Source organism: Melanotaenia boesemani, chromosome 24 (assembly GCF_017639745.1).
Source record: "Melanotaenia boesemani isolate fMelBoe1 chromosome 24, fMelBoe1.pri, whole genome shotgun sequence".
NCBI lineage: Eukaryota > Metazoa > Chordata > Actinopteri > Atheriniformes > Melanotaeniidae > Melanotaenia > Melanotaenia boesemani.
The window spans coordinates 17,826,024-17,853,756 of record NC_055705.1 but is presented as its reverse complement, the minus strand read 5'-3'; the positions used below and the strand labels follow the sequence as shown (position 1 = coordinate 17,853,756).

The following is a 27,733-nucleotide window of genomic DNA, read 5'->3' as shown; positions in this document are numbered from 1 at the left end:
TAAGATCACCTCCCCTGTTGGCTCCACCCACATGCCCAGCACATCACATCATACTGCAGTACCCTAACATGAACACATTGCTCATGTGTGTTCTGCATTTAGGTCATTTTAGCCATGAAATGAGTGACTTTTCGTTCTAACCTGTCCAGCTGATTTAAGTTAATGCGAGAGTGAGACAGAAGCATGTAAAATTTGCTCACTTTTGGTTTGATTGTCTGGAACTACAAGACCAAAATGAAAACACAAAACTTAAAGGTGAGGTGTAACATGGAGAATGGCAAAAAGTATAAGATTTTATTTAAAAATAAAAGATAGGGCATTGGTCTTAGCAAAAGATATTTATAATATTTTGGACCTTAAATTCAAGCATCCCAGTATTTGTTAAAGCATTCAGTGAACAATATAGCTTTATATCCCACTCATATTTGTACTTTAGAGCTGCAAGACTGCAGAGAATATATGGAAAGTTTCCATGTATAAATTTCAGGGCTGTGCATCTTTACTGGCCTCGGAATTCGATTCGATTACGATTATCTTCACATCGATTCGATTCGATTTAGCGATGCATCACTGTGTTCTATCCTCAGTTTTCTCTGTTTCTGCACATTGCTACTTACTTCATCAGTGAATGCAGTCAGTCAGATAATTATGAACTCTATTCATTTATAATTTTTTTAGAAATCAATCCGAATGTCCTGATATTGACAAACATAAACATGTAAACAATTGTGTTATTTTCAACTTCAGTATTGAATTTTATTTTTCCATTGAACATTAGTATAATAGGACATTGTTATCAGAATTTCTTGCGGTAAAACAGTGTGTTTTGTCCCCTCGCTGTAGTCAGTTCAGCCAGAGTAAGTAAAGATGTTTTTCATGTTCTCCTTTATGGCCAGAAAGCAGCAGCCTGTAAGTATTCTAGTCAATTTGTAAGCAAACACAGAGAATATTTTTGACTTTAGTCTGTTTGTGCATGCTAACCGCTAGCTTACCAATGGTATTTTTGTTGTTGTTGCTGTTGTTTCTTGAATATCCGGCCTATTCCATAAAGGAGGTTCATCTAACTCTGAGCCTAAAAAGAAACTCAGAAATAGTTTACCCTGAGCTGAGCAACTCTTGAGTTCTTCGTTCCAGAACAACTGCTTTGAGTTTGTTCAATCAAGTCTGAGTATCTTTACCCAGAGTTATGAAACTCAATAAAAAGCCATCATCAATAGAGCTCCGATACCTGGATTCACCATAAGAACTGCTGACAAAAAAGCATGTTAGTTATTTCACCCCACTTGAGTGAGAAGTTCTTATTTAAACATACAAAGATTTAAAAAGAGGTATTTAAAAAAAGAAGAGAAAAAAAACCCAGCTGCTACAGAGATGAGCATCATGGAAGAAAACAGCTGCACAAGTCAATGTGAAAGTTGGAATCCACTAGTCCACTGACTTGGTATTTAACTTTATTTAAAACTGTAGCATGTGGGTTAAAATATTGGTGGATAAAATAAAAACTGACTTTTTATTGAGGTTTTTCTCTGTCTCATAATGGCTTTGTAGGAATTTTAACAAATTCAAGTTAATATATCGATACCGACATTCTTGGAAGATGCATTTAGGGGACAAAGGACTTATAGTTAGCTAGCAAGGTGTTGGATGTATAGCTAGATGCTTTAGCTGTCATAAATAGAAGCTCTGTTAAGCCATCAGTCTTTTATTTATGACCCAAACAAAAATCTTAAACAAAAATGGCAGATTTTAAAGTTTAAATTTTAAAATCTATTCAGTATAACATAACATAGTTGTTTTTTTTTTATATATTTTTTAAATATATTTAATTTAGTTTCTCACCTTTGCAGCACTTTTTGCATACAGTCATATAAAGGTAAACAAAATATGAAAAAAAGCAATAATCAGACTATTTAGTTTCTTTTTCTTTTACAGTAGCACATAACAGTCTATTTTGAGTTGCATGGATAACATTTTGCATAGAAACTGCAGCTGTGCTGCTAAGTTACACAGAAATGTAAATGTTTCCTTTAAGTACAGACCTCAATCACTCCTATGTAAAACATTTTGCTGCTATAATCTCAGTTTAGGTATGAAAGATGTTCAAGGTGTAGTAAATGACGTGTTAATATAATTGAACTTCTTCATGCCTTGACCTTTGTCACTGACTGCGTCCGACCCTTTCCACTTATAAACTGTCTCTTAATTCTTACATTTAAGAAAAGATGCTTTCTTTGTTCTCACGCCTGCAGTCAGGGTCAGCAGCAGTGTTTACATCTCTGAGTTGTTGCTATGGCAACAGACACAGCCTCACCATCATGAGAGGCTGCAGACTTAGATTTAGAAATACATGGAAAGCTAAATTAAAAGCAAAGGAGAAGCATATTCTGTTGATGTTGCTGTACAGAAGAAAATATAACAAGCAAGAATTTGAAAGTAAACGAATTGTAGGGTTTTACATATGAGGACCAAATGCAGGGTTTTTGAGGTCTTAGAATTAGGTCAATAAAACCTCAAATAAGCATTTTTTTCCCATCTTTTTTCAACAAAATGTAGAAGTGTAAAAAACTAAGAGACACCTATGATTTAATAGTTTAAATAACCACCTTTAGCTGCAATAACTTAGGAAATTATTTTCTGAATATTATTAGTGTGATGAGGGTGTGTTGTGTGTGACTGGGTACAATTCTAACCTGTTGTAGATTTGCTAGTGGATTTGGGATTGTTGGCCCCACATCTGTTTCTAGAATACTTTGGAATACAGAAGAGTTCATGGTTGACTCAATGGCTGCAAGGTGTCCAGGTCCCATGGAATCAAAACAAGCACAAATGACCCACCACTGTGCTTGACAGTTGGTAAGAGGTTTGTTGTGTGGTTTTCTCTACACTTTGTACTGTGAATTATTACCAGACATCTCCACTTTGGTCTCATCTCTCCAAAGGACTTTGTTTCAGAAGTCATGTGGTTTATTCAGATGCAACTTGGGAAACCTAAGCTGTGCTGTCATTTTCCTTTTTATGGAGAAGAGGCTTTAAACCAAAAAGACATGCATGCATTGTTTTTCTTATTGTCATGATTTTTAACACGAAAATGCTACCAGAAGCTTATAAAGACTAAGATGTAACTTTTAGACTTTTCTGTGATTTCTCTGAGCATTGCATTGATCTTGGGCTGAACTTGTTGGGATGTTCAACTGCCTTGAATCTTTTCCACTTGTGAATAAACTTCCATTGTAAAAGGAAGAACAAAGATGGTTACTGATATCTTTCCTCCATAGTATTGCATTAGTGCACCTGAATGTTAGTGGCTGCTACTTACCCTCTTACTTCTTACAGAAGCAGTATGGATGTACTTACTTTTTCACACAAGCTTAATTTTTTTTTCACATATATGGACCAACAGGTTATATGTTGGTGCTTATTTGAAATTGTATTCATCTTACATAAGACCTAGCTAGGACCAGATGTTTTGTCTCTTTTTGTACTTTGGTGCAGCACTATTTTATACCACTTTTTTTCCACTTCTTCTGAGATGGGTTTTCTTTGACAATAAAATATATGTTAAAGAGAAGGTCAACAGTTGGAATGGGATCAGCAGTTATGGTGAACACCTGATCTAACTATAATCGCGAGGCCTAACCGGGGAAGCTAAAAATACATGGGAAGTGAAGGCAACAGTGGTACCAATGGTGATCGCAGAACTTGGGACTGTGAGCCTGAAACTGAACAGAATCCAGCAACATTGGAAACTTTTTTATGTGCAAATAAAAATTTAACTCATTATCCTTTTCATTTGCATTCCAGTTTGCACATGAAAACACTGCACTGTGCACATTCCATGCAGGTAAAGGTAAATCTTTTTTGTTTTTCTCTTATATCCGACCCAGGCCACTTTCATATGTGGCCCTAGACCTGTGTGGAAGCGAGCTCAGTCGGAACGGTCATGTCAAATTTCATCCGACTTTAAAGTCACAGATGTCAGGCAAACATCATAATTCTGCTTTTTCACAATATTTACTGTGTTGTTGTTGTTTCCCTTTTTTTTTATTTATTGAACACCATCACTTTAAATATATGAACAAATTAAGAAAAGTAATGCAATGAAAGGAAGGACAGGGGTTTATTTACAATCAGAATGTGTTAATGTGCAGGTCGGATCACATTTTATTATCCTACATCATCAGGTCGTATCCAGAAGATATACACCGGTCGGGTTTGGTAATCATTCTAATGGGTTCGGGCGGGTGCAGGTTGGTAAAATTGAACCCGTGCTGGACTCTGCACAAATTCGAACTCGGCTACATTGTCTGTTCATGCCTCTGGACATAAGTAGGAGCCACTGTTTCACAAAAAGCCATTGGTAACACTTCTGCTCTTCTTTTTTTTCAGTCTTCTTCTTTAATTCATCATTTAGGCAAAATTTTATCAGCTCACAGTGGGCAAGTACATCCAAAATAAACAGACGTAAAGCATCCATGACATCTGTAAATACTACACCATACGTGACTTGTTATCCACAGCGCATGCATTTACTTTAGGACCACATAGTGTTCATATTTCAGTGTGATGAAGGTTGCATTGAAATGATAACATGAACAACCATGCAAAAAAAAATAAATAAATAAATAAAAAATCGGATTTTAAAATTAAGACCTGCAGTGTGAATGTAGTCTAATATGTACAATTAGTACTTGTGTACATATCTATGCACTATGGTTTAGAAACATTAGTAAAGAAAATGACTCATGTTATCAGTTTAGACAGTGATTATCACTGTTTGCTGTAAGAATCCCAAAAGGTCTTTGGGGATTCTTGAGGGTTTTGAACCAAGTCGTTTTGTCATTTCAATCTTATTCCTAAAAACTATTTAAAACACTCAACAAATTCACTCTGTTGCCATGTTGACTGATCAACATTCAAACTGAATTTACAGTCTTTGCATTGGTTCTTTGATCAACCATCCAAATGTTTTTAGTTTGTGCAGATCCATAATATCAAGATATAACAACCATGGATTAAGGTGACATTGATGTCTTCTTCATCTTTATCTTTTTGGCTTTTCCTGCCACAGCAAATCATCTGCCTCCATCTAACCTTATTCTCTTTATCCTCTTCTATTACAACAACTAACCTAATTGCCTTTTTCACTGCATCCATTAACTTTTTTGGTCTTCCTCTTGGCTTCTTGCCTGGTAGTTTCAACCTCAGCGTCCTTCTACTGATATAGTCACTATCCACAATGGGCACTTGCCAAAACCATCTTAGTCTGGCCTCATTTTGTCTCCAAAACATCTAACATGTGCTGTCCCTCTGATGTATTTAATCCTGATCCTGTCCATCCTTGTCACTTCCAAAGAAAACCTCAACATTTTAGTCTCTGCTTCCTGCAGTTCTGCCTCTTGTCTTTTCCTCGGGGTCACTGTTTTCAAACCTTGTAAACCTTTCCTTTTGAAAATGCCATTTGGTGTAATTCACTACAACTCGTATGCATACATGCTACTGTTTTTTCCAAGGATATACAGTGAATCCGGAAAGTATTCACAGCGCTTCACTTTTTCCACACTTTATTATGTTACAGCTTCATTCCAAATTATATTAAATTAAGCTCTTACCTTAAAATTCTACACACAATACCTCATTATGACAAGGTGAAAAAAGTTTTTTTTTGAGATTTATTGAATTTATTAAAAATGGAAAACGAAGAAATCACATTTACATAAGTATTCACAGCCTTTGCCATGGAGCTCAAAATTGAGCTCAGATGCATCCTGTTTTCCACTGATAAGCCTTGAGATGTTTCTACAGCTTAATTGGAGTCCACCTGTGGTAAATTCAGTTGATTGGACATGATTTGGAAAGGCACACACCTGTCTATATAAGGTCCCACAGTTGAGCATGCATGTCAGAGCACAAACACCAAGCATGAAGTCGAAGGAATTGTCTGTAGACCTCCGAGACAGGATTGTCTTGAGGCACAAATCTGGGGAAGGATACAGAAAAATTTCTGCTGCTTTGAAGGTCCCAATGAGCACAGTGGCCTCCATCATTCGTATATGGAAGATGTTTGGAACCACCAGGACTCTTCCTAGAGCTGGCCGGCCGTCTACACTGAGCAATCGGGGGAGAAGGGCCTTAGTCAGGGAGGTGACCAAGAACCCGATGGTCACTCTGGCAGAGCTCCAGCGTTCCTCTGTGGAGAGAGGAGAACCTTCCAGAAGGACCACCATCTCTGCAGCAATCCACCAATCAGGACTGTATGGTAGAGTGGCAAGACGAAAGCCACTCCTTAGTAAAAGGCACATGGCAGCCCGTCTTGAGTTTGCCAAAAGGCACCTGAATGACTCTCAGACCATGAGAAACAAAATTCTCTGGTCTGATGAGACAAAGCTTGAACTCTTTGGTGTGAATGCCAGGCGTCATGTTTGGAGGAAACCAGGCACCGCTCATCTCCAGGCCAATACCATGCCTACAGTGAAGCATGGTAGTGGCAGCATCATGCTATGGGGATGTTTTTCAGCAGCAGGAACTGGCAGACTAGTCAGGATAGAAGGAAAGATGACTGCAGAAATATACAGAGAGATCCTGGATGAAAACCTGTTCCAGAGCGCTCGAGATCTCAGACTGGGGCGACGGTTTATTTTTCAGCAGGACAATGACCCAAAGCACACAGCCAAGATCTCAAAGGAGTGGCTTCAGAACCACTCTGTGAATGTCCTGGAGTGGCCCAGCCAGAGTCCAGACTTGAATCCGATTGAACATCTCTGGAGAGATCTGAAAATGGCTGTGCATAGACGTCTCCCATCCAACCTGAAGGAGCTTGAGAAGTACTGCAAAAAAGAATGGGCGAAACTGCCTAAAGATAGGTGTGCTAAGCTTGTAGCATCATATCCAAAAAGACTTGAGGCTGTAATTGCTGCCAAAGGTGGATCAACAAAGTATTAAGCAAAGGCTGTGAATACTTATGTAAATGTGATTTCTTCGTTTTCCATTTTTTATAAATTCAAAAACTGAAAAAAAAAAAACTTTTTTCACCTTGTCATAATGAGGTATTGTGTGTAGAATTTTGAGGTAAGAACTTAATTTAATATAATTTGGAATGAAGCTGTAACATAATAAAATGTGGAAAAAGTGAAGCGCTGTGAATACTTTCCGGATGCACTGTAAGCTTAGAAGTGTGTGATTTCAGGCAACTGGCTTTAGTTCAGGATGTAGATTTAATTTCTGTCCTGCAAACAGTATGACTTTGGTTTAATCTTTAAGTTGCAATTTCAAATCCTGTCTTGATCAAGATCCTGAGACAAATTGATCCCAAATTGTTACTTTGAGGTCATAAAACTGTCATGCATGAAAGTGAACCCAACATCAATCGATTGGTTTTTATTTGATTTTTCACTAAAGTCAATACAACATCCAAAACCAATTTTTTTAACTTTAATTTTGTCTCCTCTGAATTTTCCTGAGGTCAATTAATCATGTTTTAGTATATTTTGTACAACTTTTTGCTCAGTGGTTTCATTCAACACAGTCAATTTTCAATTGATGCTCTTCAGATTTTGGAATAAATTCTCTCCAACCAGCCTGTTCGGAAAATATTCAGATATGTTTTTGTTTTTCAAACCATTTTTAAAACTCAAATACAAAGATACTAGCATCACTTTCAGCTCTACTCTTTACTTATAGTATTCCAGTGTCCTTCAGTCTGACAAAGAGAGACCAAACTGAGTTCATGTTGGCCTTTCAATAGCTGACTGTCATCACAGAGCAAAATAACTTCATGAATCCAAAAATCATGCATGGAAATGTAAAATAAAAATACACATTTAAGCACACACATTGTCAAACACACACTGTATGACTGCAGTGAGTAATTTCAGAGCTTATTAAATCTCCATTAACACGCAGCCTCCCTGCTAGCCAGAACTAATCCAAACCAGGTGTGTGTTAGTGGGTGTTTTCCACTCATTCCCCCACCGTCCCCTTATTTTCTTGGCCTCTCTCTTTCTTCCCACTTTCCTTTTTTAAGTATTTACCCCTCTTGATGTCTTTCTTCTTAATAGCCAAGCCCCAGGTAAAGTCTCCTTTTCCCACACTCTTATTTAAAACTGGCAGCAAAACCTCCTCCAGTTAGTTTAAATAAAAGCAAATTGCAGCGCTCAGTGGGACACCACACTGACACACCTCACTGTTTGTCTTATTAAGCACAGTCTTGTCACACACTTCGAAGCTTTTATCTTCAGTGTTCTATTTAGCTGAGTACCTGAATAAGGCAGAAAGATGATGCACAATGACAACAGGCTTATAAAATGGGAATATGAGCTTGGTTTGCCCAACTTGCCTGCTTCTTCTTTTGTTTAGTGCAAACAAATAACTGTTGCTGCTTCTTAAAGCTTCAAATGCACTTCCTGAGTAAGTGGCATGTTTTTTCCAAGACATATTCACTACATCTGAAAAGACTTTCATCTTATGAGCACATACTCATGTCTGGTTGACATTGCACAAGAGGATTTTTTATTGACTCATTCCAAAATCCATTTGCTGTGATTCTAAACAGAACTTAATCTAACCCCAACCTCAAAATCAAGTCTTAACTCTCAAAAATCACTTTGTAATTATTTGTAGTCCCCATAATTTCACAAGTCCCCATAAGTAGATGTACAGTCAGCTAGGTCCCCATCATGGGAGTAAAATAAATATACACTCACACACACACCTAAATGTTCTGGGAAGGTACGCTGCAGGAGGGAATATGATCTTTGCTTGGAAGTGATGCTGTTCCCTGCTAAGCAGTACAAACAGACATTGTTATGTTTGTGTGTGTGTGTGTGTGCATGTGTGTGAATATCTGTCAGCTGGTGACAGTACAAACAGGGTTGCTCTACAGGAGCTGACATCATGAGAACGTGAAGCAACTGTGTACCATAACAATACATACCCACATTTACAAGAGGATTTTTTTTTTTTGGTTAAATAACTTTAACAGTTAGTGTGTGTGCGTGTGTGTGTGTGTGTGTGTGTGTGTGTGTGAAGTTAATATGCTTCAGGAACAAAGATCAAAAGGTAGGTTTTGCTCCTTGTCCACTGCATTTTATACAGTTTTATTTGGCCGTGGTGATGTAAAATATGCTCGTACTGCTGCTGGTATCAGCTATTGTAATGTTTTTGGAAGATACTTATGACATAGAGAGGCTGAGAAGACAGATGTGTACAGCTGTGACTGGCCACAATGAAGCCCACCCACATATTCCTGTGATTCATCATTTGAGTCTTAATGTTTGTGTGTGTGTGTGTGTGTGTGTGTGTGTGTGTGTGTGTGGGTGTGAGAGAGAGAGAGAGAGGCAGAATACCCCTGAATACTCCCAAAGTTTGTCCCCCCACTGTAAAGTTTAGTAGAAGCTCTCTGCTGCCCTCTGCTGACCCAATAAGTTCATTCCATTTACTTTTCCAATCAAAATACACAAATGGTTTACCAGTGATTGACTTCAATGTCTAAAACATAATAACACTTACTTATAAACAAAAGGATAACTGTTGCTTTTATATACTTTTGATTTAATCTTGAATCTTGAGCTACAATAGTTCTTTTAAAAGGGGGAGAAAGGTATCAGATTGGTTGCATTCTTAAATATGTGAATAGTTGACACCCTATCTTGGATCTTGTAGTGGATCTGATCAAACCTTTTTTAATTTTCTAAATAGGGTTTGCTTTTTTAAGACAATCCACTATCAAGCTACTTTTAAAAGAGATTTATTCACGCTGGCTCTGAGGCTTTAGTGCTAAAGGAATTTCTCCACAAACATTGGACTTTTTCAGGATCTGTAATAATGTGACAATAGAAAACTTGTTTACTAGTGGGATCAACTGATTAAGCTGTCCAAAACCAAATTAATGAGCAAAATAACACAAAGTCCCACAGATGTTGAAGAGGATGCAAAGCTGAGAGAAAAGAGAAGGAAATTAAAACATCTTCTAACCACTCCGGAATAATAAAGACGGGCAGTGGATGGAGACACGGACCTTTTAGACCCTCACATGTCACCAATGCTTGGTCAACCCCTGATGGCATTGCTCTTCGGGAGTTCTTTAAAGACTTCTTTCAGACAAACAAGGAAAGAGTTTCTTGCCAGCATGCCATCACCTAACAAGGCAGATTGCACTGAAATTGCCACAAAACACTGAATAGAATTGCTCAGTGCACAACAAAAATCCCAAACATATTAATTATTATCCTTTAATATTTTGGTGTAATAAAATTCAATTCTGAAAAATGAAATGCCTCATTGTTAGGTTATGCTCATTCACGGTGCAGAAGACAGCAAAATCCTTGCAAGTGATCAGTGATTTTTGTCCTTTGTTGACTTTCCTTGAAAGTTTGGCTGTACTAGTCCATTTTAAAAATTTTTGTAAGGTGTTCCTGTGTCAGATATTGTAATTCTAGCAAATAATAAAAAGGTGCATAAGGTTTCTATTTTTTTTTTTTTTTTAATTTTAATAAGAGTGCACAGCAAACATAAGTATATTAGGCAAACAAAAAAATTTGTGGCAAACATATGTACAAATATATTAAACAAAAACTCCAAACTGTTTAAAAAAGCACCCCCTGTACAAAAAGTGAGAAAACTGCTTTTTGTGTTTACTTCTTTTTTTTTTTTTTTTTTTTTTTTACAAATATTTAAATTTATTTGATGATCTGAAACATTTAAGTGTGGCAAACTTGAAAAAAAATAAGAAATTAGGAAGGAGGCAAACACTTTAGCAAAAAGCTAAAAGGACAACCTGCAGTGCTTTTCAACTTGGACATGTCCCGGTATAGGAAAAGATCTACAAGTGGGACGCTGAACTGTTAGCTCTCAAGTTTTTGCCCATATTGTCTTTCGAGAATCAAAATCAAGCTCACGAAGGCAAGTTCTGTACTGGGGACTGATCTGGAGCTGATTATCTGGAGAAGAATGCTACACAAGCTGCTGAACATAATGGACAATTCTTCACACCCTCTACACAACTAAGTAAGTAACATCCATGTTCAGTCAGAGGCTTCTTCAAGTAGCTGCAACACAAAAAGTTGCCAGCCATCGCCCTGCATAACATATGATTGACAGAATAATAATAATATGGAATAATATGGAATACTCTGTCCACTAGATGGCACTAGATTACCCTGATTCTGTTTCCCAGTCATCTTTGCTACTGATTTTCTGATGCAGTAATGGTTCCTCACTTTGTACTATAGAATTTTCCTGACAGTGTGAACCCACCGCACAGTTATTGTGGGACATATACTGTTCACTATATGTTAGTTTGTGACTAAATTGTCCTTTCCCCAACACACTCAGACACACCTACAACCAGTTTGCTCTGCTCCTGGAACTTGAGCGTGAGGACCCATAACTCTGCTGAGCTATTTTCTATATATAGCCACTGAGCTCAGGCTATCTCCAAAACGCTTGTCTCATTCTGTTTTGCTTCCTTAGTGTCTGACAGATTTGTGGGGGTGGCAGGAGGGTTGAGAGGGGTCAGTGAAGGTGCTCCAGCTTAAATCACTTTGCCTTTCAGAAACTGAAAATGTGTTGATTTGGATCCTTGAATGACAAGAATTTGTACTCATAGAGGCTGATGAGACAACAGAAATGTTTAGTTTATGACTGATTCATTAGTGAGTAGTGGCTGCGTAAGTTCTCTAGAGTATTTCCCATAATATGACATCACGTCTTATCCAAATACATTACTGACCTACTGACCCTTAAAAGAAACCTGTTGCAGATGGATGTTAGAAAGCTGTAAGGCGTGGTGGGGAAGTCAAGATTTATTTCCTATCTGAACCCTGCATGTTTTTTTTAAATCCACATGGCATGATCATTACAGTTGTTTCTCAATCTTGCATACTTTCTAGATTAGCTTTGTACCCATTAATTTACAAAGAATGAGAAAAATATGTAGTAACTTTTTTTGCCTGGCTGAATTCCTAGGGATTTGACAGAAGGCAGGGAGAGGGCAATAATAACTTGTGAACTTGCACTACTCAAGTTACCAATCAGCATGCTGCAGTAATTCTCAAAAGAAAGGAAAACTTTTGCAAGCATAATTTTCTTTTAGTTCCTGGCTGTATATGTAAATTTTTTCATGTACTCCCACATTAAAGTGGTACAACTTAACTTTGACAGATGTTTGCCCTTAACAAAGGCTAAATCAGAATCTGTCTTGCATCCTGTCTCTTCTCTGAGCTCCTTCTCTAGCAAGTGAAAGCCAGTCCGATGTTAATTCTTGTCTTATTTCTTGCTCTGTCACTTTCTCTCTTGTTTCCTTACTTCTTCAATAATGTCCTCTTGGATTTCTTTGTTGAATTAACTATCGTGCGTGTCAGTGGCCAGTGTGTTGATATCTAGTTGCTAGTGTGTGTTGCAGGGCTGTAAATCGGCTTCTGTTCTGAGCTGGAACACACTTCATAAAGCCATGTTTTCATGGTAATGTCAACACAGACACTGAAACAAAATTGACCAAGCATGCAAGGTTCAAACTTTTGCTGTTGGAGCAGCCGTGAGTTGCAAGATCAATGTAGCGCTTAGCGTGGTTAATTAAACAGTTGTCATTGAAGCACAGCAAGCAAATTAAAATTGTTTTATGACTGTGTTGCTAGCCAGGAAAAACCAACTACTTCCAATAATCCAAGATCTCTGGATCTTTTGGGAAGCTAAAGAGTGAATTTACCCTCTCAAACACATTTTGTTGGTGAAATCACGAAAACAAAAATCAAGTGCCAGAGTTAGTGGTGGATCATTTGTTCCCTACCGTGCAAAAACCTAACATGCATGCTTTATTTGTGTAACTGAAATATGTGACTTTGAATGTTTACTTATAAAGTATTTTATTTTTAGCTTCTGTTGCTGCATTTTTCATTAGCTGCAGACTACAAAAGGCAAGGTTTGCCAGCGTGTCTATAAAAGTATGTCAATAAAGTGAAGCAGAAAGAGTGAGATTCAGTAGAGGAAAAATGAAACCAGGCGAAGAACAGAGGGGAGGAGAGGAAGCTGGGGGTCACTCAGTCAGTAGCCAGGCCTGAGGCATCAGCATATAACTCTAACCTGGAATTCCAAATAAATAATTCCCTAACTCGACCCCCTCCCTGACACCAAACTAGAAAAAGCTCAGTCACACTCATACACATAGCGGAAGGGAATATGCCAATTAAAACTACCCATTTTTCCAAACGTTTGGCTTATTTAAACTAGTTTTTGAAGTATTTGATTTGTTTAGCACTTGATAAGTCTGCAAGATAAAGTCAACCACATGGATAGGTATCGACTCTAAAAGCTCAGTCATCAACTGAGCAGGAGCTTTCAGTTGATCCTTACCAAACACAGCATGAATCTGCTGTATTCATTAATAAACAGGGATGCAAAGGGAGCCATGACACTGGGGTCAAAAGCTCTGCAGAACATAGAAGTAATTAAAATGCACTGAAGGTAGATTAGAAGAGTCAATGGGATATCGCTGTGGGTAAAACAGACTGACCACTAACACAATATGTGGGCTGTGAGCAAGATGTCTTTCTCTTTACTCAAATTTCAAATTGACAATTAACAATCAGCTTTTTTTTTTATAAAAAAAATAAATAAATAAAATAAAATAAATAATTAAAAAATAAAATACAGAGCTTAATAATACCAAAACAACAATACTTGTATTCCATTCTTCTGGGCTTGTTTCTTAGTAACAGGACAGGATATGAACATAGTATTGTTTTGATATACCTTTAATATTGATGCACACACACACCTACTGAAAGACACATTCAAAGTATGACATAAACATGGCGATTCGCTATTTGATGAAGGAAGACATGCATCAGACTGCTGGTAATGAAAAAAGTAAAAAGAAAAAAAGTGGAGCATTATAGTCATAGCTTTGACCATGCCTCCACCACAACAATTATCAATACTGGAATAGGCTGTACACTCAGGTTCACCTTGTTAGTATTTAGTTGGAATCCCTGTTGCTTTCAGAACTACCTTCATTTCAACAAAATGTTGGAAATGTTCCTCAGAGATTTTGCTCCATAGTGACATGATAGCAACACACAGTTTTTGTAGATTTGTTGGCTGCTGCTGAGAATCTCCTGTTCCACCACATCCCAAAGCTATTAGATAGAGATCTGGTGACTGTACAGTGAACTCATTATGTTCAAGAAACCAGTTGAAGATGATCTGAGCTTCGTGACATGGTGCATTATCCTGCTGGAAGTAGCAATGATAAGATGGTACACTGTGGTTATAAAGGGATGGACATGGTCAGCAACGGTAATCAGGTAGGCTGTGGTGGTTAAACCAGGCCATTGATCCAAGGCAAGCTGGATCCCTGCTTTCGTGTTTCCACCAGTTTTTGACCCTGCCATCTGAATGTTGCAGCTGAAATGGAGACTCATCACACCAGATAATGTTTTTTCAATCTTCTGTTGTCCAATTTTGTTTAACTTTGAGTAAATTGTAGCTTAGTTCCCTGTTTCAAGCTAACAGGAGTGGCACCTGGTGTGGTCTTCTGGTGCTGTAACCCATCTGCTTCAAGGGTGGACATACTGTCAGAGATACTATTCTATATAACTTGGCAAGAACCAGTGGTTATTTGAGTTCCTGTTGCCTTTCTCTGCCCTATGACATCAACGTGTTTTCAACCAGACAGCTGTTACCAACTGGATTTTTCTTTTTTTTGTGTGTGTAAAAAGTCTGACACCAACAACCAAGTCACTTGAATCCCCGTTCTTCCTCATTCTGACACTAGGTTTGAACTTCAGCAAGTCAATAAAGTGGCAGATGAGTGTATATTAGCAGAGGTAAGCTCCAGTCTCAGATTTGCTTTACATTTGCTCATGAAAGATCATAAAGTAACTCCTTAAAAGTTTCCATAAGGAATATAGTAAACGCAATAGTTGTTGCTTGACTAAAATTTTTAACCATTTTTTGTGTGTCTATCTTCTTTAACTGTTTCAAGATGAGACTAAGTGTGTATTGAGTTGTTGTGAAACATCTTCTCCCGCTGTGACGATCACATCACAAGAGTTTATACTCCAACTGGGACGACATCATAAATGGGAAGTTGTAAACTTAACACACTGTAGCATATCTGAGCGGATCTTATCTGGGCTTCCTTTCTGGCCCATGAAAAACCACATTACAGTGAACATTAGTGAACATTGGAATCAGTGTAATACACAAGGGGGATGACCATTTTTTGCCTTTAAACAAGAAAGTGCACAATTAGATCATCCATTTATTGGTTTTTGGATTCTCTCCTACAAATACCAACATACATTCGTCTACACAACAAGTAACTCAACGCTGCTGCTTTCTCACTGAAGGAGCAGTTTAATCTGCAACAGACAGAGATTCTGACTACGGAAATTAATGTTTACCTTTCAGCCGTCTCTATTTCAAGCTGCTCTCTTTTCCCTCATTGTTGAGAAAACATCCCAAAGGAGATGTGAGATTGCTAAACCAAAACAGTGCCAAACAAACCCCGCTGTTTCATATGGTTCTTTTTAACAGCATTTCATGGAAACTTGTCAAAAAATTGCCGTGTGAGGTATCATGTTTCCGTACACAAATGAGACAAGACAGAAACATAGTTTCACAAACTTTATAAAAGATGTTGAGACTCTTTCTTAGGTACTAGATAATGTAATTTCCTTTATGGCCTCTAACCTGGATTTCATACTGAGTGCTGTGCTATTTAATTTGTCTGATTTGTTTATGGCGCATAGGTAAAAGATATTGTTTTATCATAAGAGAATACTGAGCTCAACTTTGTGTCTCAGCCTCATATTGAGGCTAGTGTAGTCTATAAGGCAGAATAATTGCTTGACTAAAGTGTATTTGTACCATATATCTGGTGCATACACCAAAATTGTTTTTTTATAGTTAGCTTAAAAGATATTACCCTTGCAATCATCCACTGCCTTGACCATATTCATATTCACTCACTGCGACAAACACTTATTTCCTTAGTCATACTATGAACACACTCATAATGAATGAGACTAAACTGGGTAATAATGAATCAGATACTGGACATTTCTGAACAAAAAAGTAGGACAGGTTGGGTATTAGTGTACCCTTCCTCATTCCCTGTTTCCACGTGTGGAAATGCAAAAAAATGCTCCTTCACCCACCCCACGCCAACCCCCACTGGTGGAAGCAAGGCTATATTTGGCCCTTGCCACTTGTGAAATGACTAAATTTGACTTTGCACTGTAAGATAAAACTACCAGCTAGGGGGTAAATTAGTATATATATATATATATATATATATATATATATATATATATATATATATATATATATAATTGTCTAAATGCCTGTGTGTATCTAAAAATCCAACTATCTCCAAGATGGCAGCGTAGTAGGGAAGCTCCTAAAACTACAGTTTTTTCGACACTAATTCTTATTTCAGCTGTTAGCATCATTAAGGACACATTGTTTATAAGGCTGTCAAGTTATTAAAAAATTTATTGAATTAATCACGGTTTACAAATCAGTTAATCATGATTAATCGCCATTAGTAATTATGCCTTAAATCTGCCTGTTTTTACTGTATTGTATCTACAGAAAGAGGCAATGCCTACAATTATTTATTGTTAAATGACCTCCCTCTGGGTAAACATCAGATGTCCAAGGGTCAGTAAATGCAGCATGTAATGTAGTTCTATAAATTGTTCAGCATCATCTCTGTCATGTTCCAGATCATAATGCGGTACTCATACAGCATCATTTCACCAACCGTCTCCATGGTGATAACATCTATAAAATCACCAGATGTGACGACTGAAGTTAAACAGTAAATATTTATGAAGAAACTGATAAAACTGATGTTGTGGCTTTAAAAAAAGTTCCTTTTTTATCACTGAAGTGTACGTTTTTGTGCAGCAGTGATAAAAGTCCTACAACGCAGCATCACCCAAAGTACACATTTATTAATAAAAAATAAATAAATAAAATAAATCACTGGCTTTACATTACATTAGACAACCACAGTTGTAATTATCAGTTCAATATTTTAAAAAGATCTTAACCTTAACAAAAGAGGGCTAATTTGAAGTCTGCTGAGCCCGTCGAGTAACACAGATGCTAAAATGAGTAGCATAGCTGAAGTGCTGAGCGAGATAAAATCACTCCAGTCTGTCTTTAGAGTAAAGTAGGATAAAATCAACATACAACTGGCAGGAATGACAAATACAATGGATGCACTGGAAAGTAAAGGGATCAGGGTATTGTATTGACCCATGCAGCCCACATCGAAGAAGCCAAAGCTTGCATTACCAAGACACTACAAACGACGGAAACTCTGGATTCAGCTGTGAAGTTAAAACTCTTTTCGAGGCTAAAACGGATGACATGGAGAACCAGGTAAGAAGGAAGAACTTAAACATCACTGACATATGAGAGGGAGCAGAGGGGAAACAATCACTCTCCAACTTTATTAACGATATGCTACCAAAATTGCCTGAACTGAGACCCCATATTTCATTCATGCTGGAGTGGGTTCATTGCACATAAACCCCTAGAAAACCAGAACAAAATAAAGTGGTGATGGTTTGGAGAGAGAAGGAGCTTACGGGAAATCAAGGAAACAAGACATTACACAAGACAGGCCCAAGATCACATTTGCAAACGACTTATCCGCATCCAGCAGAGGTTCCACAACACACTAACGGACATTTTTGACAGGTTTAAAATAAAACAGGGTGTCACAACTCTCCTTTCTGTTTTATCTAATTGGCAGTTTAATTTAGTAAAGTCTAAACTGTGTTTAAGACAGATATAAACATTTTACATACTGGTATTACCATGTATATCTTTCTACATTTAACAAGTTTTCTGTCACTCAGCTATCTGACTAAGTGGTTGGCTAAGATTTATTGTTAAAACCACAAACAGAAAAAAGAAATTCTGTCCTGGTGAGCAGAGGTGTTAATGTGTCAAGTGTTTTCAAATGTAACCAGTCAATGAGAAAATAAGATCTCATGCTTTGTTTGTTTAGACTCATACGTGAAGATTGGAATCAGCTACTTTGATTCACTAAACCTGCAGCATTTTAAAACAAAGTTGATTTGACAGAAGGGTTTTAGTCATTCGTAACAAAATTCTAAATCTAAGTAGAGTAACCAGACCGATCATTTAGTAATTATACAACAAAAAGACAGAGCCCACAAAAGTGAAATGTTAAATATTGTCCAGCTTTCTGTGACCTCTAACAACTACAGACCACCTTCCTGTTCATCAGGGCCATGTTTACAACAGGGCCCATTTAACCTAATAAGCACTATAATCAAACTACAGCCCCTTGCAGACCCGCACGCATACATCCAGATCTTCTCCCAGGAGGGGAACTGTACAGGCAGATTCTGCAGAGGTCATCTAAAGAGAAATGTTTGGCAAAAAGAAATATTCTTTCAAAGCTGTTGATTTAGCAGGACATGACTTCAAATGGATAGCATATTTTCACAAACTGTAAATCATTCAGAGGCAAAAATAACATCTACCTTAAAACTTATTCATTAGTCTGAGCAGGTATGAAATTGGGATTTGGTATGTGGGGGCTTCATATGTAGAGTAATTACAATTTACAGACTATTTATTACTATAACAACTTAGCTAGTTACAACACTGAAAATGCATAATATTATAGTTGACTCGTGGATCATAGCAAATAAGGGAAGACTCGAGGGAATTTACATAAAACATAAATTATTACAGAACTGAAACAACATAACTCTTAACAAAACAAAACGCCAGACCCGATCTGCTATCAAAACTATGACCTGCAATACAAAATCATAGCAATTAGCATAAACAAAACAAGACCCACAGAGGGTGTTGGCCCTCATATAGGCTGGCCCTATGGATGGATTTGAACATAAAAAGAACATTATTGGAACAACCTATAGACAAAAAGTGATTTGCACAATCTGCAAGGAGTTTTTCTTTCACCGAAGCAGTTGAGGTACCCTCAGAGCTAGCCTGCGCTATGAGGGAGGGGGAGGGATGAGTTATGGCGGGGCGCATCTCAAGTTTCATCTAAGTGCTCAGGAGCGGCTTTTAGAATTAAGAAAAGAAGTTCAAATGTAGAAGTATGTGGTTTTATCTAACATTTAAAAACACTGTTTAACTTTCAATCTGTACCAGCCAGAGGCTAGCTATTGTGTATATTGTGGCACCCTACTTGACATCAATGTTGGCATCTGGGGGCATCTTAGTGCGTTTTTCTCACCTTTTAATCACATTGTTGCACTTGCTGTGTTTTCACCAATCAAACATTAGCTTTGCAGTCACTGCAATGACCACAGCACATAAACCATGGCGTCATAGCAGCACAAAGAAACTTAGCAGTCAGGGAATGAAACACACAAGCCAACTATCGGAGGTAGCTGTCTGTGATGTTCCAACTGAGGACCTCTGGACTCAGAGACGAAGCATCTTTGGAGGATAAAGTGGTTTTTGGTGGATTCTGTTCAGTACTGTAACAAGATGCCGACACGACTGAAATCAGCTTCTCTCAACGAGCAGTAGCCAAATTCAGATTTTTGAAATAGCACCATTAATAATTTTGTTTCTGGCCACCAGATGATAAAAAATTTTAAATGTAAGGCTTAAAAGAGTGGCTTTCTCTTTCTGTTAGTACAGTACAGTATAAACTGCCATATTTCAGCCACAGAACTTTCCAAAGGTTGATTAATCATAATAAATCAAATTCTAAGCCCTACTTTTAACATTAGATGACCCCTTTTGTTGTAATAATCAGCTTATTATTTCCCATAATTTAGACCTTGTTTTATTAACTAATTTATGTGCCACCCTTTTTCCCAGTTTGCGCCCCTTCATGAAAAGTCTCGACCTGCCACTGGTTTCAGCAGATAAAGACAAAAGCTGGTTGGTTTTCAGTGTGATACAGAGCTTGCTGTAATGTTAACCTTAACCTCTTTAACGTTAACCTTATATTAAGTTAGTGTTTGATGGATCAAGCCTTTATTTAGTTCCTACTTCCTGATATCAGCTATTTCACAGCAGAAAAAGAACCAAAAAGAAGTTTGTTTTAATTGCTAAGAATATTGTTTTAATTATTCAGAACGAAACATCCTGAGAGGATTATTGTCCATGATGGAGCATCAGTTTATGTGCCAGGGCTCAACCTCGGACATCCCCGGCCCAATTTAACCCCTGAGTGTAACTGTATTCTCCTGCAAATCTTTTAAGAAATTAGCTGTGTAGCTATTGAGACCCACTGTCTTGTGTATGACCACATTTATATTGTTATCTCATTCTTCAGCTCTTTAAAATAAATGAACTTTAAATCCTGCATAGACATTAATAGTCACATGGGATTTATTTAAACCCGATTTGGGATCCAACCTTGAGACATCTGTGAGCAGTTCCACAACCCACAACTCCAAGCCAAGAAAATCAACCTTTATTTCATCACATTGTCAAAATTTTGATGGGGGGGGGGGGGGGGGTTCTTGCAACAGCATGATGACATCCCATATGTAACTCCCTGATCTAGATTATGATCTAATAGCTCTTTTAGTGATATCATAAAAAGCCTTTAAACCATAAAAATTTGCACCTCCAGATTTGTGAGGCTTTTCGAAACTTGGCTGAACTACCCAGAAGTTGTGTGATTTTTCTTTTAAGTGTATTTTTGTAACACACATTCCAAAGATGTCAACCCATGAAGTTCTTGTTCCTCCAACGCAGCCTCATCATTTCTAGGGAACATAGGGAGGAAATAAGGGAGGAAAGGCAAAATAGATGGCAGTTAGGTTCACAAGTTCAAGCATTTCTGTTTCCTAGGGCATGTCTGAGGATCAACGGCTTGTAAATGTACCCTCAGCGTAGTTTCGGTTTACATTTTCATCTTGGTTGTTGGTCTAATTTACATGATCCAGAATTGTGAAAGTTTGATTGATGACACAGCTACTTATTATGACATAGGGTATTTTCCTTGGAATCTTTCCTAGAAAATGTGGTTTTGATTATGTATCCAAGGTGAACTGAGCTGCCGTCCTCCATGAATGTTTTTGTACTCCAAATGTCTTTGGTTGAGTATTTGTTTTAGGATTATGGATAGTCTGGTCTTCCTACAGTCTTTAGCTTTCAGGCAGTTTGCACCTATAAGGTAAAAGAAAAAGGTTAAATCTCTTATTTTGTTCCTGTATAAAGCCGTTGATTTTTAGATGGCTTATTATTATTATTATAAACATTTCAATGTGAACCACTTTCAGGGGAGGAGAAAGTACCACTGCAGGTTCCTGGCACAGAGCCATGGCCCAGGTCAACTCCCCAGTCTGTATGGTTCACAGCATAAGCAATGGCAAACATGTGTAGCGATTCAACCTCAGAACACTTCAGAAAGCAAGCAGCAAAAAGGCTTTTCATTAGATATTTTACATACCTCATGGGGGGTTAGTTTAAATCATAATGTAGTAACAATAAACAGGAAAATCTTCCTTTCATCGAAGCCAACAAGCTTTCTCAAGTAGGTTTGGGCTTCTGGTGATAGTTGGGTCTAAAGATTACCATTCGTGAATGTTACCATTAAAGGAAATAATGTCATCACCCTTCTACCTGTTTGTTACAAAAAGTTCAATTAATTCTATCTTGAAAAGTCCTCTTTATATGGTAATTCTGCCACACGACGAAACATATTCTATCATAAACTTGAGTAAGTTAAGAACTGCAAACTAATATGTATTTTAAGCATCAGGCTTTCCAACAATGTATAATAATACATCGATTGGTGTAATTAAAGGGGAGAAATAACCTTCCAAACACAAATGTAATTGCTTTTTGTGCTACGTTTAGTTATTGTGCCAGGAAGGTTGCATATAGAAGAGGTTGGGGTGGATGGATGGGACAACAAAGGGGTTTAAGCTATTCTGCCACTTCTAACTTGCACACATACGTTATTGGATAGATGTTGCCTTTAATTAGCTAAAAGCTAATTTTGTCAGATAAAGCTTCTGTTTTAAAATCAGGATTTCATTAAAGCAGAGGGATGTTGACACTAAGTCTTACAGTCAGTTGCTGGTGTTTTTTAAACATTTACTATGGACTTTACAGCTTTGCTGTTTAGGCAGGTCCATTTGAGTCTAGCTGAGTATATATGTGCGAGATATTTAACCTCTGAACCTCACTGTGGAGGTGTGTTTGGCTTGTTTGGGTCCAAATAACTCAAAACGTGCTAAATGTTTTAAGGCAAAAGCCCCAACTCAACAGAATATAAAAATTAATCTGAGAGACTGTTTGACTCTATTGTTCCAATGTATACGTTTACTATAGTGGAAATTGTCTGGTCCTTTATGAAATGTAACCCTGTATATTAGATCTCTGTAGCATTTAAAGGATTGGGACAAATAAACCACGATCAGACAATGTGGAACGTCTGCACAAAACTTTACCATCTGCTGTTTAGACGAATCCATCTGGACCAATGTGGTTGACTACCTGAGGAAGCCACATAATATAAAGCTATAGCTTCAAGGTAATAAATAGAGAAGAGAAGAAAACATAAACTGACATTTAGAAAGCAGCAATCAACTGTTTGAACTTTTTCAAAGTGTCCCTCTGCTGCTTCTCTGAGCACTAAGTACCTTGACGTAGGTTCAGCAATGGTGCATAAACATAAATCAGCATGTAGGCAAGCATAACTTTAAATGTTGTTTCCAGTAGAAGATCAAGGGTTTAAATAAAGTGGCACATTGATAAATAATGAAACTATGTGCAATATTCTGGATTGTTTTGAGTATCTCTTAAAAAAATCTGAAAAGCCTGTTTCCATTTTTCTCAAAATTCCTCAAAATTATCTGCAAGTTGTCATGAATGTTTAGTTTAGCAGTGAATATAAGTTTGAATTTAACCATTTATTCATGTTAAAATCACTTTTTGAAAGCTAACAACCCATTTTTCACCCTCGTACGATAAATATCATCTTCTTTCATTAGATGAAACACTATTCCACTTTTGTACAGGATGCCAACAGCTCAGTTAACATTTATTAAGTGGCTGTAAACGTATGCACACACCAGGAAGCATTCACCCAAAAAGACCCATGCTGTTGATTTTTTTAAAAAACTCTGTTATCAATCCTTCAGTAGCAGTTTTCAAAATGGGTGAGATCTCTTTTTGGGATCATTTTCATCGCTTAGTCATTCCACTAAAGCATTAGGATAAGTGGATCTAAAAATAGGAGTATAATGTCAACATTGTGGTAGTCCATAAACAACCAGGGTCAAATTAGGTGACAACTGTTTCCTTGCTGAGCCTGCATGTGCGTATCTTAGCAAAGTATTGTTAAGAAGTCAGAAGCACTTTACAAGTTCAGTTTATCCTTCACAGACTTAAGTTATGAATTCTGTTATGTCAAAGTCCTTGTAAAAAAAAAACTCATGCCATTTTTAATTTCATTGTATTTTGTAAGTGTTGATACGATGTCCAGATTTAGAGCAAACCCCCTTCATAACAGCCAAATCCAGTCCTTTACTCATCTACTGTGATTACACAAGCGGTCCTTTTCTAATGAGTTCCCAAATCACTGGTCTTAAAAAAAAAAAAAAAAACAGCAGACTTTAAGCAGTCATAGCCAGTAAAACTGTCCACACATCTCTTTGTTTCTGCTTTCTATTATTTGTCTCTACCTCTCTATCCATGTTTCCATCCTTAAAAAGGCATAGCAAGATATCAATTTGAGCGGGTTGCCCCACACACACGTGTATAAACACTCGGTGGTGTACACGACGGGAAAGCTGTAGTAAACTTGCTTCCTATGACGTCAGTTTGAAACTTGGCTTCTTTGCTTTTCCACTGTTTACCTCAGCTTATAATTGTTGTTTGGTTAGGTTTAGTCACTTTAAACTACTTTGTTATAGTTAGGAGAATGGCTAGCCTTCAATGTTTAATGTACAAACATAGAAAACCACTGGGTGTATAGTAGTAGACTAACTCAAAACAAATACACAAATAAATAAATAAATAAATGACCGCCACCAACATCTATTGTGCTGCCTCTTTTTACGTCTTTATGAGAATGTACAACATCATCATGTCCTCCGCTAAAATCTGACAACTTGGAAGTGAATTTTGAACTCTGCACTGCCCTCTAGTGGATGAGGTGCATAACAGCCATGCGAAAACAAATGTAGGCATATACACATACCGCAAAAAACTAGCCTTAATTTGTAAAGTGAAAACAAAATGAAAAAACAAACAAACATGGCAACATTAGAGAAGGCAAGTATATGATGTTAAATGATAAATATGTTAAAACGCACACATGTCTTGTCTTCGTAGCTTTCTGTCATTTTAATCCTCAGATCTTACATCCAGTACAATGGTCTCTACTGCCTCTAGCAGTTATTTGCATATTGCAGCTTGCATATATAAACAACACTTGAAACACATGCAACATACGCAAGGCAGCCATTATAAATGTGCATTCATATAATTAAAACCAAGCACATATAATCGCACTAAGACATCAAGCCAACAGCTAGTTGTCAGGAACATCAGAAACATCAGTGAATGTCTTTTTTTAGTCTTTAAAAGTCATTTTGGAGTCACTCTGTATTTCGTTTTGTTTTGTTTTTTTCCCCCTTTTTCATCCAATCTAACTTACGGAATCTAAATGAACATGTTTTAATAGTATCAGCACCCTCAGAGTCCACTTAGTGTTATGAATAAAGTCAATACATTAAAGTGGTATTTGATAAATGTATGAAACAATCCATTTGTTAGTTTGACTCCCAGCTAGACCATACTGTACATCCTAGGTTGTATGCTCTTTGCAGTGTGTTCAAATGTTTTTTCTCCCTGATGCCAACAACTTGGGGGCACATGAAATCAGTTTGGTGTATAAGAGTTTTAACAAAATGAACCTTCATCAAGACGGAGTTATTTTTGACAGCTCCTGTTACAGCTGAATGAGAGGATGTTCTTTTTCTGACAGAAAATGAGCAAAAAAAAAAAAAAAAAAGAGAAAAAAAAAGGTTGTATGTAGAAATACATCAAGTCAGCTTCAACTTTTCCTTCATTTCCTAATTCCCTGCCTGATTTTGTCTTTTTTCATTCTAAATTTCTGGGTTCTACTTCACACCCAGCTGTGGGAGACAACACCCAGCACGCCAACAACACAGTTTGGCTCTGTCTTTTTACAAAGACTCGGAGGTGCAATAACTTCACGGTCCAGATTGTGCTAATGACTCCAGACTGATGGCCTCATGCTAGACTCAGCAGGCCTTATCACGGGGAAAAAAACTGCATGGAAACTAAAGTTAAAGCTGTGGGAAACTCTGCTTAGAGAGAGAGAGCTTGTAGAGATCTTAGAATGGAAGAACAGAAAATATGGTTTTGTTCCTGTGTGCATGTAAGAAGGAAAGAGAGACACACTGCAAAAAAAGTGAAAAAGAAAAAGAAAAAGCTGGAGCTGTTCTTTCTAATGGGAAATGATGGGAGAGCTGTTCGGGGGCCGTGTGGTTTTGACCCTGTGACCGCTCCCAGTCGTGAGAACTGACTCCACAGCCATATGTCCTTAAGACCTTTGCATCTGCACACACATGGGCTGCTGCACGTATACCCATGCACCCTCACACTCAGCACAAGAATAATAAAAACATAAGCAGAGAAAGAGACTAATTCCTCAAAAGAAGCTGGAAAATTATCATACCTTTCCACCAGTGCATGTGGACTCATGCCAAGTATGCAGCCTATAATGCACCCCTCTCTTCCTCCTCCACTTAAAATAAGTCTCCCAAGTATGTTTTGGTTGGGATTTCATACTTGCCTGCTCCTAGTTCACACTTGGTTTGAAGTTTATATGAAGGCAAAAGTCCAATCAAGCCAGTGATGGCTGCACAGGGGGGGAATCTGCACTTCATTGCACCTTTTGTTGGTATTTAATCCTTAAAAGCTCTAAGATTTTCTTTTGTTTCCCACAATTGAGGGGTGAACCAGACAGGAATAAAATCCCAGATGGCAGAAGTTAATAAAAGCTGCTTCCTATCTCAGTGCCCACTTAATTAAACGTGTTCTTGGACCAGACAGTTAATTAGTAAGAATCTTATTAAAGAAAATAATCATAATTTTGGGCATCTAGACGTCTTTTTAGTGCATTACGGTGACATGGTTCCAGATAATGTAACTGAATTACAATCAGAATTTACCTCTGATTTCCAAACAACGTAAGCGTGAGGGCAGGTTGGTTGCACTTTCCTCTGGAGCCATCTCCGTGGAGAAAAGAGCGTGCCGGTGCTTCCGGACGCTGCTCCCCTCACCATAAACGGTAAATCCCCGGCGGTATTCCTTTTAGCATGTTTCACTATATCATAGTCAAAGTGGAAGTTGGAGGATGGAGAGACATCCAATGGTATGGAAGGAGTGGAGATTGAAGGCGTAATGGGTTCCTTAAGCGTCGGGATCTTGGTGCGTAAAGCTGGTTTTACAGCTAAGCGCTCCGGAGACGCACCTGCGTCCTCCGCCGCCGCTGCTGCCGCTAAAAATTGTGCGCCACTCACGCCATCGGTACCGGTGCCGCAGTGTCTAATGATAGCAGGGTCCAGACTGCGGGTCTGGCGCAGCCGCCGCTTGGCTATGGCTTTGGAGGCAGGAGATGAGCAAGAGAACACGCTGTTGAGAAGTCCTTGTGCGGCTGACATGTCTCCTTTTTGGATCTCACATCAGCTCCGCTCAAAACTTCGGTCTAAATCTCCTCCAAACGGATAAGAACGCCTGAGTTTAAGGATGCCCCATTAAAAAGGAAACGAATCCTCTAAATATAAGCTGGTGAAAATCTGGAGACGTTGCGTAAAGTTGGGACGCCTCAAATCCTCCTAGTCCTCTCTCTGCTTCTGCATGTTGATCAATCCCATACTGGTGTGGAGCAAGGAGAGGTGTGAGGAAGTGAGCGCGTTCGTGTGCGCGCACTTGTGTTTTAAAGGGGTGGGGGTTCAGAAAAGGACTTTTTTATTTGTTTGTTTAATAGCCAATTTAGTGTGATGCTAATTTATTTAAGCTCAAGCATACACTTGCATTAAATGTCCAAGACTTTTTTTGTGTGAAGATTATCATTAGTGGGCCCCACCAGTGGCACAGCTAGACTTTTGAACATGGGGGGCAGCAGGGGGGCCATATACGAAAAAAGGAAATGATTGTGTTCCACTCTAAGACACACACTCACATAGTGTTGTGATAACTGTGGTCACATTAAAGAGATGGTAAATGAAACATCTTTAGACTACATCAATAATCTGTATAACCATGTGCTAATATTTGCAACAAGCTCAGAAAGTACCAGAAAGATAAGTTAAATGTGTTGAGGTTCAGTATGTGGCTCTTGAAGTTGTGCTAAGGGGATCAATGGCTTCTCCCCTTAGTTCTGGTTTACTCTCTGGTAGTGGTGGTGTGTCTAACCACAATGATATCAATATTTCTTCACATTTTTCATGATGTAGCAACTTTAAAATCAACTAGCAATCTTGCTAGCGTCCTGTTCAAACTAAACTGGATCACGTAGATCTAGCTTAGTTCGTGCTAAGTAACTTGAATAGTGAAGGACTTGTTGAGCATTCTTTTCAGCTCCAACAAAAAATCTTGATTAATTTGAGTTGATGTGTAGTCCTTGAATACTGACTTGGTTTCTTAAAACTAATCTAATGCTACCATACAACTAGATTAGCACTGCTATGTAGCTTCATGCTAACAG

At 37.9% G+C, this 27,733-nt stretch overlaps 1 protein-coding gene across 2 annotated transcripts in view; it reads right to left on the bottom strand.

Moving 5' to 3' along the window:
* The window catches only part of LOC121635201 (rho GTPase-activating protein 6-like), a 98,435-nt gene extending 71,579 nt beyond the window's left edge, over positions 1 to 26,856 (bottom strand). For both annotated transcript variants that reach the window (XM_041978287.1, XM_041978288.1), the window contains exon 1: positions 26,196 to 26,856. In XM_041978287.1, coding sequence (XP_041834221.1) covers positions 26,196 to 26,687 — 492 coding nt within the window. In that variant the 5' untranslated portion in view covers positions 26,688 to 26,856. The remainder of the gene's footprint in view (positions 1 to 26,195) is intronic.
* Positions 26,857 to 27,733: the final 877 nt, after the last annotated feature.